This window comes from Oculina patagonica, chromosome 4 (assembly GCF_052425735.1).
Source record: "Oculina patagonica isolate OP01 chromosome 4, crgOcupat, whole genome shotgun sequence".
NCBI lineage: Eukaryota > Metazoa > Cnidaria > Anthozoa > Scleractinia > Oculinidae > Oculina > Oculina patagonica.
This window is the reverse complement of record NC_135761.1, coordinates 8,052,616-8,068,745: the sequence shown is the minus strand read 5'-3', so window position 1 is coordinate 8,068,745 and position 16,130 is coordinate 8,052,616. Positions and strand designations below refer to the sequence as shown.

Here is a 16,130-nt window from a genome sequence, read left to right as displayed (position 1 = left end):
GGATTCAATTCTCTTAGCTAAAAATCTTATTAAAGCAGTGTGTCCGAAAATTTCGTCATCTTCATGTAGTTATAAGAACGCCGCATAATTTTGTGATGCCGTGCTACTTTTTAGTGCTGAAATGCAAATGATTGTACCACGATTTTAAACTGGCCCAAATGGGGATTGTAAATGTAGTAAAACAAAGAACGACCAAGTCAACAAACAACATTGAAACAATTGAGCAAGAACAATAGCTCCGACCGGCGCGGGAATGTTCGATCGCTACGTTTTCATTACCATTTCCGTGATGGTTTTATTTCATAACAAACACCACATATTGACAAAAAGAACCTTTCCGGAGAATTTTCGCTGCTTTAAAGACAAAACTTAGAAAGACTTTTTATACTACTACAAAAATAAATAATAATTGAACTCTCCCACTGGTCCCATGTTGTTATTGCTTTGGCACGTACGTTAACAAAGAAAGGAGCTGCTCATGCGCCTTACAGACATCCGCTGACTACCGCCCTTTAAATATCGTGAGAGCATCGCTCAGATTTAATATAAGAGAATGTATGGAAGTTTAAATTGCCCCCCCCCCCCCTCCCCCCTGCAGTAATATGTAACGAAAAATTGAAACAGAAAAAATAAAAATTATATAAATTATAAAATAAAAGAAGAACTTTTAAAAGGCATTTATTTGTGTTGAGAGTATGGTTTAATACATCTATTTACATCTGGGAATTTACACATAATCAACTGAACAGATTTTTTTACGAAATAAAGTTTTTGAGTGTCAATAAATATTTTTTGTCACAAAATTGTACCTTACTGCGACAAAGTAAATCTGACTTAATCCTGATTCGGTTCATAACTTGATCACTCGGGCGTATGTACACATTCAGTAAAATACCAACCGTTCAAACTAAAACCTTCATAAAGGATATTTGTGTTAAAAGATATCTTTGTTCTGCTCATCGCGGCACTCGAATTGTGCATCCTGCATTTTCTTTATTTAATTATCACTATTGCGAGAACTCATTTGACTGCTTGATGGTTCTTTATCGAGGTCAAAATAAAAAGATTGCAGAATGACAATGTTACAAAAAAAATAAATCCTATTTAAAATCAACCAATCAGCGTCGGCCTATTTTGGTTTAGTGCCCAGTCTTCTAACGCTTCCACTCTGCAGTCTCTTGATTAAAAGCGTTGTTTCTATCTTGGTCCCAGTCTCCAGCTGGTCAACTGCGGTGTTAAACGCTCGCCCCAGGTACTTATCAACCACCTCGGCCGGAGCTTCTGGATCAACTGACTGAATAGCTTGGCGAACATCATCAACAGACACTTCACTGTAAATACGTAAGAACACAATACGTTAGCGTTACGTTAAAACCTGCAATCATTTTGACATCAACCGTAGATGACCGCGTGTGGCGCGGACATGAGTTCAGTTTTAAAGCGGTTTTCATTTAAGTGTCGTAAAACGAAAGCCAAAGTAATCACTCTGGCCAATCGCAAATGATACAGACAATCCAGTGAGCCAATCAAAACTCGAAGCAAATACATGTAGCCGGTACGAAGCGCGGGAAAACGTGTTAGCGAGTCACGATTGGTTTTGGTTTTACTTTTGATTGGTCGAGAAAGTGGAGCGAGTTTTTTAAGGCCAATCACTAAGCGTTGTAATTAAAAACCAAAGCAAATGCGAACTACTTTCGGCACTCAAGTGAAAACCGCTCTAATGTGGCAATTGTGCCTACGCGAGCTCAAAGATGAAAATAGGGGAAGATGACCTTGAACAAGAATTTAAATCTTGTCGTACTGAGCGCCGTGGAAGAAAAGGCATGTGCTTCCCTTGTAATAGCTTGTAATAGTTTATTCAACGAGCAAGTTTCCCGAAAGAGTCGCATTTTGTTTGCCAACTTTGGTTACTTCTTACCTGCTGCCGCCCAGAGCACTCTCGATATCTTTTATGTACATTGTCTTTTCTAACTTTTCTTGTTCTCGAATCTTGTCCACAAATGGACCAGACCGTCCTTCTTCGTCCTTGAACAGCAAATAAATGAATAAAAGAATTAGATACATGTACATCTTTATAGTGAGAAAGTTAACTGGTGAAAGCAAGAAAACCGCGATACACAGATCAACAGTCTGGGGTGAGTTTAAACTTTGCCCATTTGAAATGGACAAAGTTAGAGCTCATATCTATCAATCAATCAATCAATAGTATAGGACGGAAAAGGATGGTGTGTGGTGTATATACTAGTTATGCAACGCTTTCGAGTGGTATACTATGGAATATCCCACGAGTCACTTGTATTTTCTCGGTATACACACGAGCCTTTAGGCGAGTGTGTATACGAAGAAAATACAAGTGACAAGTGGGATATTCCATAGTATACCACGAGAAAGTGTTGTGTAACTTTTTTATACCATGCCATAGAAAATACGCTTACTAAATTTCATCGAGAATAAGATCGCAGCGCACAATGGGAAGGTTGGGTTGAATACCGTCGAATATACAACGGCTTTCCTGTATTCTGATTGGCTGTATTTTCTATGGCATGGTATAAGGTATGGTATGGTATGGTATGGTATGGTATGGTATGGTATGGTATGGTATGGTATGGTATGGTATGGTATGGTATAGTTTTTGTCAAGAAAATACACTCAAGTTCGAAGAATTTTCTGATAAAAATCAGTGTTTGACGAAGAAAATGAGATACTACAGTGTATGAAGCAAAAGCTGTAATTCTGTGCCAGGTGATTCTTTGTGATGGTGATAACATCTCACCAGGCAGCGAGGACGAGTAGAATCAAAAAAGGCGAGGGTACGTCGGGAAATTCTTCTTTTAGCAAGTCAGAACCTTTCAAACGTCGCGTAGCAAAACAGTGAGGGCTTGTGCTTATTTGTCATTAAATAAAAAAGATCCCATAATCTTAAACGTCACCTGGAATTTACTCTCTCATATTTTGTCAAACTGACAAGCAGTGGCTCAAATCAACCCAAATCAACACTTAATTAACAAGGGGTACGAAGCAACCTACCCAATTTAAAAGAAACCTTTTCCATATTTTTCTCACCTCCGTAAATAAGTTCTTGTACTGAACACTTTCCCCTGGCGCTTCTTGTTCGCAGGCTTTCATTAAAGCTTCAATCGACTCGTCGTCTTTCAATGGGAAGAAGGTTCGTAAGGATTGTTCCAAGTCTGCTCGGGACAGCGTACCCTGAAAGTTAAGTAAGCAGATGGTGAGAATAAATGTAACGCCATATACGCCCTATCAGAACTTTACAATATATGCAAGACGTAACGAGCATCTTGATCAACCCCGTTCCCCGCAGGGAAGAGAGAGTCCCTGGGAACGAGGTTGCATCTTGATGTTGGGCAAAGTTGAAATACATGAATGTCTGCCTTCACGGACTGGCCCGATTCTAACTCCCATCGACTACAGATCTCAAACAATGAGCGTGCGAGATAATTGTTTTCAAATTTGATGAAGGAACGGGCTGACAAAGTGTTTTCCACGGCCATCAGATGAAAAGTTAGTGTCAATGGAATTTCCCCAAATAGGAGTGTACTGGACATCCCCCTGGACAAAATTTTGAGAAGAGAAGATTTATACGATTCATAAATACCCTGAGATGGAGAAAATGGTGTTGCCAACGGGGAATCGCTTATTCTCCACAGGATATGAGGAAACTTTGCTAATGTTCTCATCTTAGCTAAGGGATTCTCAGACTTATTAATAATTCATCAAGTTTAAACAAAGAAAAATCATAACCGTGAAGGAGGTTTGGATACCCGGCCTTAATTAGCATAAATATTTCCGATTTTATTTCTTCGTTTTTGTTTCGATTGAGAAGATATACCAAACATTCGAGACAGTGTTTCATCGGCTATTAAAACACCTCAAATTTCGTCAATAAAACTCCGCTACGTGTCGTATTTTCAACTCTCTTCTCGGTGTTTGGATATCCCGAAGAAACATTGTCGTTCGTGTTTGATATAGAGCAGTTTTCAATTGAGTGTCGTAAAACCAAAACCAAAGTAATTACTCTGGCCAATCACAAAGGACACAGACAATCCAGTGAACCAATCAAAACTCGAAGCAAATACATGTAGCCGGCACGAAGCGCGGGAAAACGTGCGCGGGCGAGTCACGATTGGTTTTGGTTTTAGTTCTGATTGGCTGAGAAAGTGGCGCGAGATTTTTAAGCCAATCACTAAGCGTAGAAATGCAAAACCAAAGCAAACGCAATTAACTTTCGACACTCAAGTGACCGCTCACACCGCTCTATTACTGAAAGAGGTGGTGGTAAATAGAAATGTACAGCAATAATTACCTGATTTCCCGCTGCCAGATCAACTTTAATAAAAGCGTTATACAGTTTCTCCAACATTACTAACTGATCATGATGAACGGCTTCGTCAATCTGCAAAATGAAGAGACTCCAATCAGCTATTTATTGTTCTTCTCAAAATCATCTATCACCTATCCTTGCGTCTCGTGGCTTATAGGGCCTTTTCTGGTTTCCGTAATAACTCTTTTTTTACGAGAGAGGGTTATCAACCCTCTGCCCAACCCCCTTCCTGGAGGCCCAGTAGGATCACTCTTCGTCTGGCCCATACCCTTCGACCTGTTTGGCATGGGTGTCCCTACCAGGAGTACAAGACTCCAGCCAACTTAGCTCTAGGGGTCACTGGAGCACGCAAGCTACCCCACCACGAACAAGGTCGTGATCCCAATCAAGGTGGTCTTCTCGAAGTCAGTTTTCAAAAATTTAGACGTCGGAACATACCTCTTTCTGTAATATGCCAAAGAAGAGTCCTATCCTGGGATCATGTGAGTATCGGCCGCACGCATCGTACAGATTGTATCCCCACTCTATGATCATGTTATCAACGCCAAAGCGCCGCTGAAGATATTGGTATAGAAACTCGCCCAAATCATCGCGCTCTCCGTCTGGTTTCTGGGAATGAAGAAAACGTCAAGTGTTTAATACAAAACAATCACAGAGTATTAAGCCACTGGTTCGCAATCATGTTTTTTACGACACTCTACTAACATCTTAGTTAGTGTCTAATCCAGTTCTGGGTTCGAATTCCACCAGGGTCAAAGAATTTTTCAGTTGCCTCGTGTGGACGTCCCCGACTTCCTTTCTAGGGCTTAAGCTCAGAAGAAAATTTCTGGGCTATTTTTGAAATATTTCGACGGTTTGCAAAAACACGAAAAATTCAACTTGGTTCTTTTTCCATATTTGCAGTTTATCCATTGAAGATAACATTCAGATTGTCGAAAACTCGTAGTTTTGAATATTTAACCTGAAAACGTTTTACTATAGCTTCACTACATTGGTTATGTGACTGAAATTTAATCATTGAACAAATCTTTCATTAACACTTGAGTATGGGGTTTGTAAATGAAGAAGATTAAGCCGAGTTAATCTGTTTATCCTTTTCTTGTGAATTTTCTTTAACTGGTTCTAAAAAATCGCCCCCTATTGCTTAGATACATCATCCCAAAAATTAATCACTATGCATACATGTACGTACCTCGGCGTCATGAGCAGCTTTCTCTTGCCATATATCCTTGATAAGCAGCGAAGTATCTCTTTTCCCGAGCCGTCTGTTACGAACTTGTCCTTCGTAGCGTAAGAACTTGGGCACTTCTGGGCCTGTTCCCTGTTGGAAAAAATAACATTTGCAAAGACTATGATTGAAACAACGAATACCGCTTACAGCACCTTCAAAGCGATTGAAAACGATATCAGAACAAAACAAAATTGGCTATTGTGCCCAGTAGGTTTTAATTTACGTTATTTTCGTAGGCGATAAGTGAGAAGAATTTCGAAAAAAAATGATGGTATAAAATACTAACAATACCCTTAGAAATGTCTACTTTTTATTTTTAAGTCTGATTGAAATCTGTCTGTACCCTGCGACAGGCACAAGCTTAAGTGGCCTTCACGCGACAAACAAATGGCCAACTCGTGTTGGCAAACTAAAGTTGGTGCGTGAACGACGCAAAAACGGTCAAATAAGTTGGCCAACTGTTTGCGACAAAATAGAACTTGTCTCTATTCTCGCCAACAGTTTGCCAACTTGTTTGCCAACTGTTGTTATGTCTTTCACACACACCAACTTGAGTTTGCCAACACGAGTACGCTAACTTTATTAAAGAGAACGCAAAAGAGAACGCGCGTTTTCGGACAACACAATACTGTAATCGTATTGGTTAAAATAACAAAATAGTGCGAAAGTTTTTAAAACACTGCTTGCACTGACTCGTGCAAAAGTAATAGTATCTTCCCCACATGTAATTCATTTATTAAATAATGCTCTTTGCCATTATATTGAAAGTTTATTCAATTTACCTGTCCCGTGAAGTACTCAGCGCCAGTATTCACTCCAGCTTGTATGATAGCTATGTCTTGACCCGTCATCTCCGCTAATAAAATATCAACAAGCTCATCGCTGCTTCTGTCTTGTGACAACTCGTTCCATCGATCTGTTCCACCTTCAACATATTGACCGCACTTCTCCCAATGAGGTCTGAAAACACCAACAAAGACAGAATAATTAACGCTGGAAAACAATTGCTGGGCTTTGTTCCTACCGAACGAAACTGACATCTAATTATAGACTGACTGAATATGAAATAGAAAGACTGAAACAGCAGGTCCAGTTCTGGGTCCGTTCCGGACCGATTCCAGAACCGTCCAAAACCGCCCTATCTGGTCCGATTTTCGGACCGGATCCGTTTGAAACGGTCTCGTGTAAACATAGGCTAAGTGGACCCTTTGTAAAATACAGAAAGCCTTGTATTCTAAATAATCTCGAAATGTGCCTGTGCATATACAATTTGCAATAGGATAAATGGTCTACAGTGGGAATAGAAGGCTTCTGAGGAAAGGGTGCATAATTTTCAAGCTTTTAATGACACTACGAAGAAAAAACATTTGAAAACTGAATGTGCACACAGGGTAAAGAAAGCAAGTACGAAATTGTCTGACCTAGGCGTGGCGCTTCTCCTCATCTGTTCACAGTCCTGAGCGTACTGGTCTCTTTGATCTACAACTTTCTTGTGTACTTCCAGAATGGCGCTGTGAAGATGAAAATATAAATCAACTAGGGAAAATGGGCATTCCTATACGACGTGTAAAGGGTTTATTCCGCTTAGAAGCGTGGGATTATTCCTAAACAACAAACACAATTTTATGCTAGCCTCTATATTAGTACTTACTTGTGTTCCTGCATGAGTTTTTGATTATCCACCGTGAAAGTCTCCATATCTTTTTGCAATTTCTGTAAAAAGAAAATTAATGTTTGAATTACTATTTTGAATAAATAGGTAGATAATTAAATACAATAATGTATTAACTCAGACAGTTACTCTCCTTGTCACAACTAAACGAAATGCATGCAAGCAAGTTTTTCTTGAACTGAAAAAAAAATCGTATGGTACCTTATTACATGAAATTTTCGCGACACGTTAATTTCGCGAATTTCGCGATTCCAAAAAAATCGCGAAATTAAAGTGACGCGAACAATAAGTGTCGCGAACATAACATGACGTGAAAATTAAGTGACTCACATTATGTCAATAATCAAGAAAGAATAAGTTTAGTACCACTGAAGGAAGGAATCTTCAATGTAAAATGGATGTTGTCCTCAATTGACTCAAGAACAATATTTCATGCACGTACAAGCATGACCTACTTGTAGACATAGTGTTGTTGCTAATGCCGAGATTTAGACCCGACCTTACGTTTTTGTTAATTTTGACGTTATTGTTCCTTTGATAAAGCCGTTTTAATTTAATTCAAGGGCATGTTTAATAATACTGCCACGGAAATGTATATTGTGTCTTACTCAAAAACGCGAAATTAAAGTGATTCAAAATACAAAATTTCCGCAAAATCGCGAAATTTAAGTGTCGCGAAATATGCGCTCCTCAAAATCGCGAAATTAACGTGTCGCGAAAATTTCATGTAATAAGGTATGGTAAAACTTAACAACATTTTCCCCTTACAAGCCTCTTGGTGAAAAGCTGGCATGCCAGATTTTGAACAAGGACTTTTCAATACGCGGAAAATGCGCGTGTGCATGGCTTTTCAAGAAGTCACTGCCTCCACCGGAAAGGAGTAGAGAGTTGCTTACATTAAACTGAGCTTCGAGTCTTTCAAAGTCTCTTCTTGGTACAACGTCACCATAATCAGCCTCCATTTCTGCGAGCTTTTGATTCTTGGCATCCAGGTCTTCACGCGCTTTCCTGACACAAGAAAACACATCGTAATGTCAATCACTTTGTCCGATACAACAAGAAAACTAGCCTGCAATGCATTAGCGTCGTAGGTACAGTGTATTAACCCTGGACTGGACTGGAGTCACTAGCGCATCGGATCGTCATTCGCACGCGCTTTTTCACTTCCCGATTATTATGCCCGTCAAATAGGGCCTTTACACTGGTTGCTATATGTTTTGTTACTCACTTTAGTGCCAGTTTTAGGAACGTGACATCTTCTTTCCCTTCTCCTTCTTCTTCTGCATTTGGTTTTTTCGCGTCCTCTTGTTGATATTTCAGTTCATTTATGTCCGCTATTAACATTTTTCTACAAGGAGTAAAAACATACTTTTAATTTGGATACGTAAACTGAATAAGCCGAAAATGAAAATGAATAATCCGTCTGACGTAATGCAAAGAGTAAGAACACAAACGTTTATCCATTATTATATCACACAATAACGCTTTTAGCAATGTTCCAAGTGAAAAAAAAATAACGTTATATACACAGTATACTATATAAATTATATGTTTAGAAAACAAGCGTTAAAAGATCTTATTACACGACTAAGGCGGTTCGAGGGCCAATAACTAAATCAGCCAATCAGATAACTTTATTTCCGGTCCCGCTAGGGCCGATATTTTCCAAGTATCGGACTGGGTTTGTGTCCCGGATGATCCCGGGCGATTTAGCGCGAGATTTTTGCAAGATTTCTTTTGCAATATTTTTTCGGAGTTTTTATTGCTTTGAAAATGAAATGACCTTAAACACAGAAATAATTATAACTCCTTTAGCGCGCACATTGTTTTCCACGACATCGACCGGGTAGCAATTTTCACTACACAAAGTTTCCAGTCGTGTAATAAATCTCTTATTAACCAAGCTTGCTCGGGACCGTACTGGGCGAATATTTGCCCTCGGTCTTTTTTGTACGGACCTCGCTGCGCTCGATCCGTACTGTCAAGACCTCGGGCCAATATTCGCCCAGTACGGCCCTCGCGCGTGGTTAATAAGATATATACATGTATATTAGCAATAAAAAGCACTTTTAGAGAAAAGAAATTAAATCGGCCTTCGAACATACCGTCCAAGAATTGTATTTACTTACCTCGCGTCGCACTCGTTCCTATATCTCAAGTATTCGGCAGCTAGTTCTTCTTGGAGCTGCAATGTAAACATTAAAATAGAGGAGTGTGAGTTATATGTTACAGGTGTGCTTCTCTGATATACATGTAAGTAATTTAAAAATAGCCTGAGTTTTAGACGTCTTTCTCTGGTCGCACGTCATTACTCGGGAGCGCACGACCAGAGGAAGACGTCTAAAGGCTTACGCGGGCTTAGGCCGGTAATACGTTCGCAGGCTAGGATCTCTCGCACGCTCTCTCGGATTTGAACCAACTCAAATTTTTCTTTCAGAATCGTTGACAACTTTATCTTGTTTGGCCCACGCTAGCTGCCAAAAAAACTGAAAGCAATAGGTATTCTACTGTAATTAACAGTCTCCAAGTAAAAAAAAAACAACAAAAACACATTCTAGATTACCTTTTCTACTTGGACTTGAAGGGAAACTTGTTCCTCTCTAAAAATACCAATCATTCAGAATTAATTTACTTTATTTTGAGGCTGTTGACAAATCTACTGCTACATTACAAGCAACAAGTCGAGTGTATCAATTTTTTCAATTTTGTTGCAATTAACTTTAAAAAGTCAAAAAGTAAAAAAAGTCAAAACTTTAAAAGGTCAAAGATTGCAGACTGGCAGTCGAAAGCTCATTTATCTTTTAATTTTTAACCAGAATACGTTTTAAAAAATCTTATTATGACTTACATGTACTCTGGTTACTCATCCATTTTTTAACTTTAAAAGGATTGCATGGGTTCAGGAAAGTTAGATTGAAAAGAGGTACATGTAGTCCATCTGTTCTTTGTCCCTCGTTATCACCTGTAGGTAAGTGTATATATAAGTGGTAGATTACCTTAGTTTTGATATTATGTTTTGTAGTCTTTGATTCTCTTTCCTCATCTCTAGCATGTCTGAAAGTTAAAAGACAAACTGTTCATCAGTTCCTCAGTGGGAGGAAAATACGACACAGCAAAAACAAGCAGCTCACCAATTGCAAAATAATAATGAAATCATTCTGTGTATTGTGAAAAATTGCATAACTGTTTCAGTAGTAAACCTGCTCACAGATAAATCTGTTTACCTTATTCTCACTTAATTTCGCGAGTACTAAATTTCGCGATTTTCGCGATTTAGAAAGAATCGCGAAATTTAATACTCGCGAAATAAAGGACACGCGAAGTTTATAATCGCGAAATTTAATATCGTACGGATAATATAAAAAAAAATAATGAAACTCGATGTGTTTTATCATAGTTATTCTAACATGTCTGAGCTTCATGTTTAGGAGTTTTTTGTTTAATTTTGTCCAATATTTTCTGCTGCCAAGTTCTTCAAAATCTCGCTCTTGCAGTCGTAGATGACTGTTGAATACCTTGTTTTTTTATGTGTATATTGTTTTGTTTGCTGTTTTTATGATGACTTTCATATTAATTATGTTGTTACAGTTTCCAGGTCAAAGCTTCATATTGAAGAATAGATAAAAATCGCGAAATTTAATACACTCCAATTGTACCTTCCTCTCCAAATCGCGAAATTAAGTACTCGCGAAATATGGCTCTTGATTTTTCGTGAAATTAAGTACTCGCGAAATTTAGTGAGAATAAGGTACATACCTGATTTTTCTTCCTGTTTAACAGCTAAGAGTTTCTTCTCACACTGTTCAGATACTGTGACTAACATGCTCTGAAAAGAAGAACACCCATCAATATACATTGTAAGAACCCATTTCTTTGTTTACTGCAAACATTTTCTACTGACCTTACTCTTGTGATGTGTGGATGAACATCTAAATGCATGGTTTGTGTACACCACAAAATCAATTTATGACCATTTATGTCTTTTTACATGAAAAAGGGCACTTCCCTCTGAGTGGATGAATTTTTTGACTTCTGTGTAGCTTTACAATAATCAGCTCATGCACAAAATGTGACCGTTTTGTTCTAGTAGCCAGCTATATATACATGCATAGTTCTTTTAATTTTTTGCCGCGGTGTACCTATTTTTTATATTTCTTATATACATTACCTTCAAAGGCTCCAATTCTCGGATCTTTTCTCTTTGATGAACCAGCATCATCTCATATTCATGCTTTATTGCTGACAGCAGAGGCTTGTAAGTTTTGAAGTCCTCTATCAGATACTCAAATACTTCCCTAAAAGCCTGAGAAGAAAGCAAAGATAAATATTTTTTTGTGCCAGGCTATATCCACTCTTGGATTAACCTACCGGTAGTTCATAAATCTGGTCTGGCGTTGGAAGATGTAGGGAAGTTTATCTATCTAGTAGCCACAGTATGTAAACAAGGGGGCGGAGAAGAAGACATCAAGGCTAGGCTAGGGAAAGCGAGGGGAGCATTTGTGAAGCTAAATCGAGTATGGAATTCCAGCAGTGTGTCGAGGAAGACGAACATCAGGCTATACAAAACATTGGTCAAACCAGTTCTCATGTATGGTTGCGAAACATGGAAAATGAACGAAGGTGATGCTAAGAAAATCGATGTGTTTCAGAACCGATGCCTGAGGAGGATAATGAAGATTAAATGGCAAGATAAGATTAGTAATAGAGAGCTACTGGAAAGGGCTAACGTGGAGAGGTTGAGTGAAGAGGTAAGAAGAAGGAGATGGCGATTCATTGGACACATCCTCAGACAACAACCTGACAATGACTGTGTTACAGCCCTGACATGGACCCCAGAGGGAAAGAGAAAGAGAGGCAGGCCAAAAACAACCTGGCGGCGCACAGTAGAAAAGGAGAGGTCCAATGCAGGGTGGCAGTCCTGGAGAGAGGTGCGCACTGCAGCACAAGACAGGAATCGATGGAGAGCACATGTGGAGGCCCTATGCGCCAACTTGGCGCCAGGGGACAAGTGAAGTGAAGTTCATAAATCTGTCTGCTGTCCAGACAACAAATTCTGCACATTACCTTCTATCAAAGTTGACTCATTATATGAAACGGAGGCAGGGGAGAAACAGAGAGTTAGAATCTCCTGCTTCATGTACCTTATTCTCCCAATTCCTGCCCCATTCCTTAGTGGTTTCCACCTCTTTACAAGTGCTATTCCTATTGTAAATATTAATATTACGAAATGTTGCAAACTTTTCTCTATTTCTCCGGATTCCCAACATCTTGAGAATCCCGCTCCACGCCCTCTCTTGCCCCACCTCCTGTACCCCGTCCGCCCCCTAATCTCCCAGGCTGCCACCCTATGACCCCCTTCACTAAGAAGTTAATTTACTATAATTATAATAACCACTGGCTTTAAAAATGAGTTCACTGCAAAACTAACCTGCAATCTCTTTTCACTTGGAACCATCTCAGCACAATCTAAGGAGCGCAGCTCTTTTTGTAAGAAAGCTTCCAGTTGCTCCAGAAACTTTGGCTTATGGACTCCCTTTGGCATGAACTCATTTGTTTGTTTGGCTGCTCCTGGGTTGAGATCTGGGGCACTGGGACCAAGGGCATGTGCTGGCCATGTGTCCAAGGTGCCTGCTCTTGTGTCTATATAAGGCTACAAGACAAGGAAAAAAAATAATAAAAATCCAGATAGCTCTTTTGCCTTTCAAATGGATATTTCAAAACCAGCGCTGGAGGTGGGGTGTACTCCCTATAGTGGACTATACAGGGAGGCTCTACCTGGAAGGGAGGGGGGATGGGATGTACTCCTTATAGTGGACTATACAGGGAGGCTCTACCTGGAAGGGAGGGGGATGGGATGTCTCCTTTGTGGACTATCAGGGAGGCTCTACCTGGAAGGGAGGGGGGATGGGGTGTACTCCTTTGTGGACTATCAGGGAGGCTCTACCTGGAAGGGAGGGGGATGGGATGTACTCCTTTGTGGACTATCAGGGAGGCTCTCCTGGAGGGGGGGGATGGGGTGTACTCCTTATAGTGGACTATCGGGGGCTCTACCTGGAGGGGGGGGTGGGATGTACTCCTTTAGTGGACTATCAGGGAGGCTCTCCTGGAGGGAGGGGGATGGGATGTACTCCTGTGGACTATACGGGAGGCTCTACCTGGAGGGAGGGGGATGGGGTGTACTCCTTGTGGACTATCAGGGAGGCTCTACCTGGAGGGAGGGGGATGGGATGTACTCCTTATAGTGGACTATACAGGGAGGCTCTACCTGGAAGGGAGGGGGGATGGGATGTACTCCTTATAGTGGACTATACAGGGAGGCTCTACCTGTAAGGGGTACCTTTTTCAGGCTGCTGGTAAGTGAATAAGAGGGTAGAGTTTTCATAGGCCATAGTAGACAAAAGGGAAGAAAAAAACTGTCATTTAGATATTTAATTTAAGAAACTTTCAAAATATCAAACGTAAGATTCATTTATTAAAGTGAAAAATTCAGAAAAGAGATGCAGTTTCCCTAAGTACTGTAGGTTAAATATGCAAGGGGTACCATTTTCCTATCGAAGGTATATGAAAGGGTTACATTAATTTTAAATTCTGTCAAAAGAGTTATATGGAAGGGGAAGGGTTTAGACCTCGAGGCAGAGCGTGGCATATAAAAACATTCCAAGTACCCCCTCCCCAGGGGGAAGGGAGGGGCACTTGGGAGTAGCTTCAAAAGCCAGAGAAAGAGAAATCTGAGTACCTGCAGTACAGCAGCTGATGGAAGCGCATACTTTTGTGTTCCTGATGGACCACTGAGGCTGTAACTTGGGCCACTTAGTCCAGTGTATTGTTTTACAGCTTTGGTGTTAGTTTGAGGATATGTTGTTAGGGAACTACAAGAAAATAAAGGAACAATTACCGGTAATTAATAAGCTACAGGTGGCAAATTACAAAACTGATCTAATTATGTAAATAAACTAGTCTAAAACTTTTTTTAAAATATTTAATAAACAAATATTATGTCTCAATATGATTTTTGCAAATGATGTGTATAAAACCTTCCAATCAGAGCAAATCTCAAACTAATAGGTACTGATAGTTGATAAAAGGACAAATTTGAATATCTAGGCTCAACTTTTCAACATCTTACTGTAGCTCCTTTTATAAAATGGACGATCAATACAATGCATAAGTATCAGTTACGATTCAAACAGAATTCTTGGAAGTTTCATTGCTGTTGTTGTTTGTGAACTCACAAGTTTGAAGACCAAAGGGCTTTCCTTACTTTTAAGGGACTTGCGCTATATAGAAAAAACAACCGTCTAAATGCACGCGCAAAATGGCGTAAACAAAAGTAGTACTACGCTAGTGATACAGTTATCAATTTAAAAAAAGTGCCGCCCTTACTAACAAATGAAAGCTAACCGCAAGCAAACTGGAGTGGTACTAACCGCGAGCAAACCGGAGTGGAACTAACCGCAAGCAAACTGAAGAACATGGTGCGTTTTTTCAATAAATTTGTCATTTGCGCGTACATCGCTTAACAGTTAATTTGCCATTTTGCGCGTGAATTTAGACAGTTGTTTTCCCTATATAGCACGAGTCCCTTAAAAGTAAGGAAAGCCGACCAAAGAACCTGGGAAAAAGCTAAGAACACGCAAAGAACAACTAGATTCTGTTTAAGAAAGGTGCAATACAATGCAATGAATTTATAGGTCCATCCTAATTGTAAATTTTACAAAATTATTACAATATTTTGATATAAAAAACAACTACATGTAGGGTCGGAATTCTACGACACAATACAGGTAATAGTGTCTTTAAGTTAAGCCGTAGAAACCTTTAAGGGACTACATTTGTAATAAAACTACAAGCAATAACAAGATAGATTGTCAACTATGCCATCGCATATTGTACATGTAATTTCGTTATTTGTAGTCTTGTTCAAGACAGGCAATTTAGTAGGTAAAAGTAAAAGGCTAACTCGAATGTGTACATGTATCTAGTTTCTTCAGGGGTTTCAAAGTATTTTTTACGATAACTGTAGACCTGATCAAGGACCCAAATATCAGCAAGCAATCATGCCTAATCGCTGTTGCTTTTCTTTTCGGGCGGACTCTCGCCTGTCGGACCGTACCAATGCAATCACGATTTTAAACCTTTTAGCATCTTGCGAAACGAAAGCTAGGGCTTAATCGCAGGATACAGCTAGAGCAGATATCAGTTAAATATACTTACGGTGGAAGTGGGGGAAGCTTTGTGTGAGACATGGGTCTGTTTGGTATAAAATTCGATTCACTATTTTGTCTGGGTCAACTTGCAATCTCTTCGGCCATTTTGTTTTGTTGACTTGGTAACCGTTGCGACAATGAAAACTAGTACCCAGACTTTGCGCGTCATCACTTGTGATTCGTTTCCAGTCTCTCTGCAAGCGGACTGCGCGAAAGCCCTAACCAGTGGGGTATCGTGGGGTATTTGACCGTATAAACTCCGAACAAAGGGGAGAATTTCACCAAAAATTCTCAAAAAAGTCAAATGATTTGGGGGGCGAAGGGGGGGGGGGGGGGGGAATTTGGATTTGACTGATATATTTCAATGTATTAAAACAAAGGTACCTCTGGAATAATGCAATTAAGGACCACTTGTACAAACAGCAGTGAAGTGAAGCCGGATCTTGGCGTAGATCAGGATCAGCAATATTAAATAAAACCAAATGCAAGGCTGATCGGACAGCTAAAAACGCTAAATCAATTTCAAAAAATAAAATAACATTTATTTAGCCTTTTTAGCTGTCTAATCAACCTTGCATTTGGTTTAACATTTAATTAAAACAAAACACATCTAAAAATAAACTAGAATGTTTTCGTTCCTTTAAAAAAATAGACATGAATTTATATTCCATTCTTATG

The 16,130-nt window shown here is 39.6% G+C and overlaps 1 protein-coding gene across 1 annotated transcript; it reads right to left on the bottom strand.

Annotated features, from left to right (window-relative positions):
• Positions 1-663: 663 nt before the first annotated feature.
• On the bottom strand, positions 664-15,566 carry LOC144649335 (translin-associated factor X-interacting protein 1-like). The gene is made up of 19 exons (XM_078508823.1): positions 15,460-15,566; positions 13,982-14,114; positions 12,674-12,895; positions 11,414-11,548; positions 11,002-11,071; positions 10,242-10,299; positions 9,809-9,845; positions 9,375-9,430; positions 8,474-8,593; positions 8,142-8,253; positions 7,225-7,286; positions 6,995-7,084; positions 6,356-6,533; positions 5,535-5,663; positions 4,781-4,951; positions 4,325-4,414; positions 3,064-3,207; positions 1,919-2,025; positions 664-1,331 (listed from the first exon to the last, which is right to left on the bottom strand). Exons 1-19 carry the CDS (start codon positions 15,489-15,491, stop codon positions 1,130-1,132), a joined length of 2,148 nt encoding a protein of 715 aa, XP_078364949.1. The 5' UTR covers positions 15,492-15,566; the 3' UTR covers positions 664-1,129.
• Between the last annotated feature and the right edge of the window lie 564 nt (positions 15,567-16,130).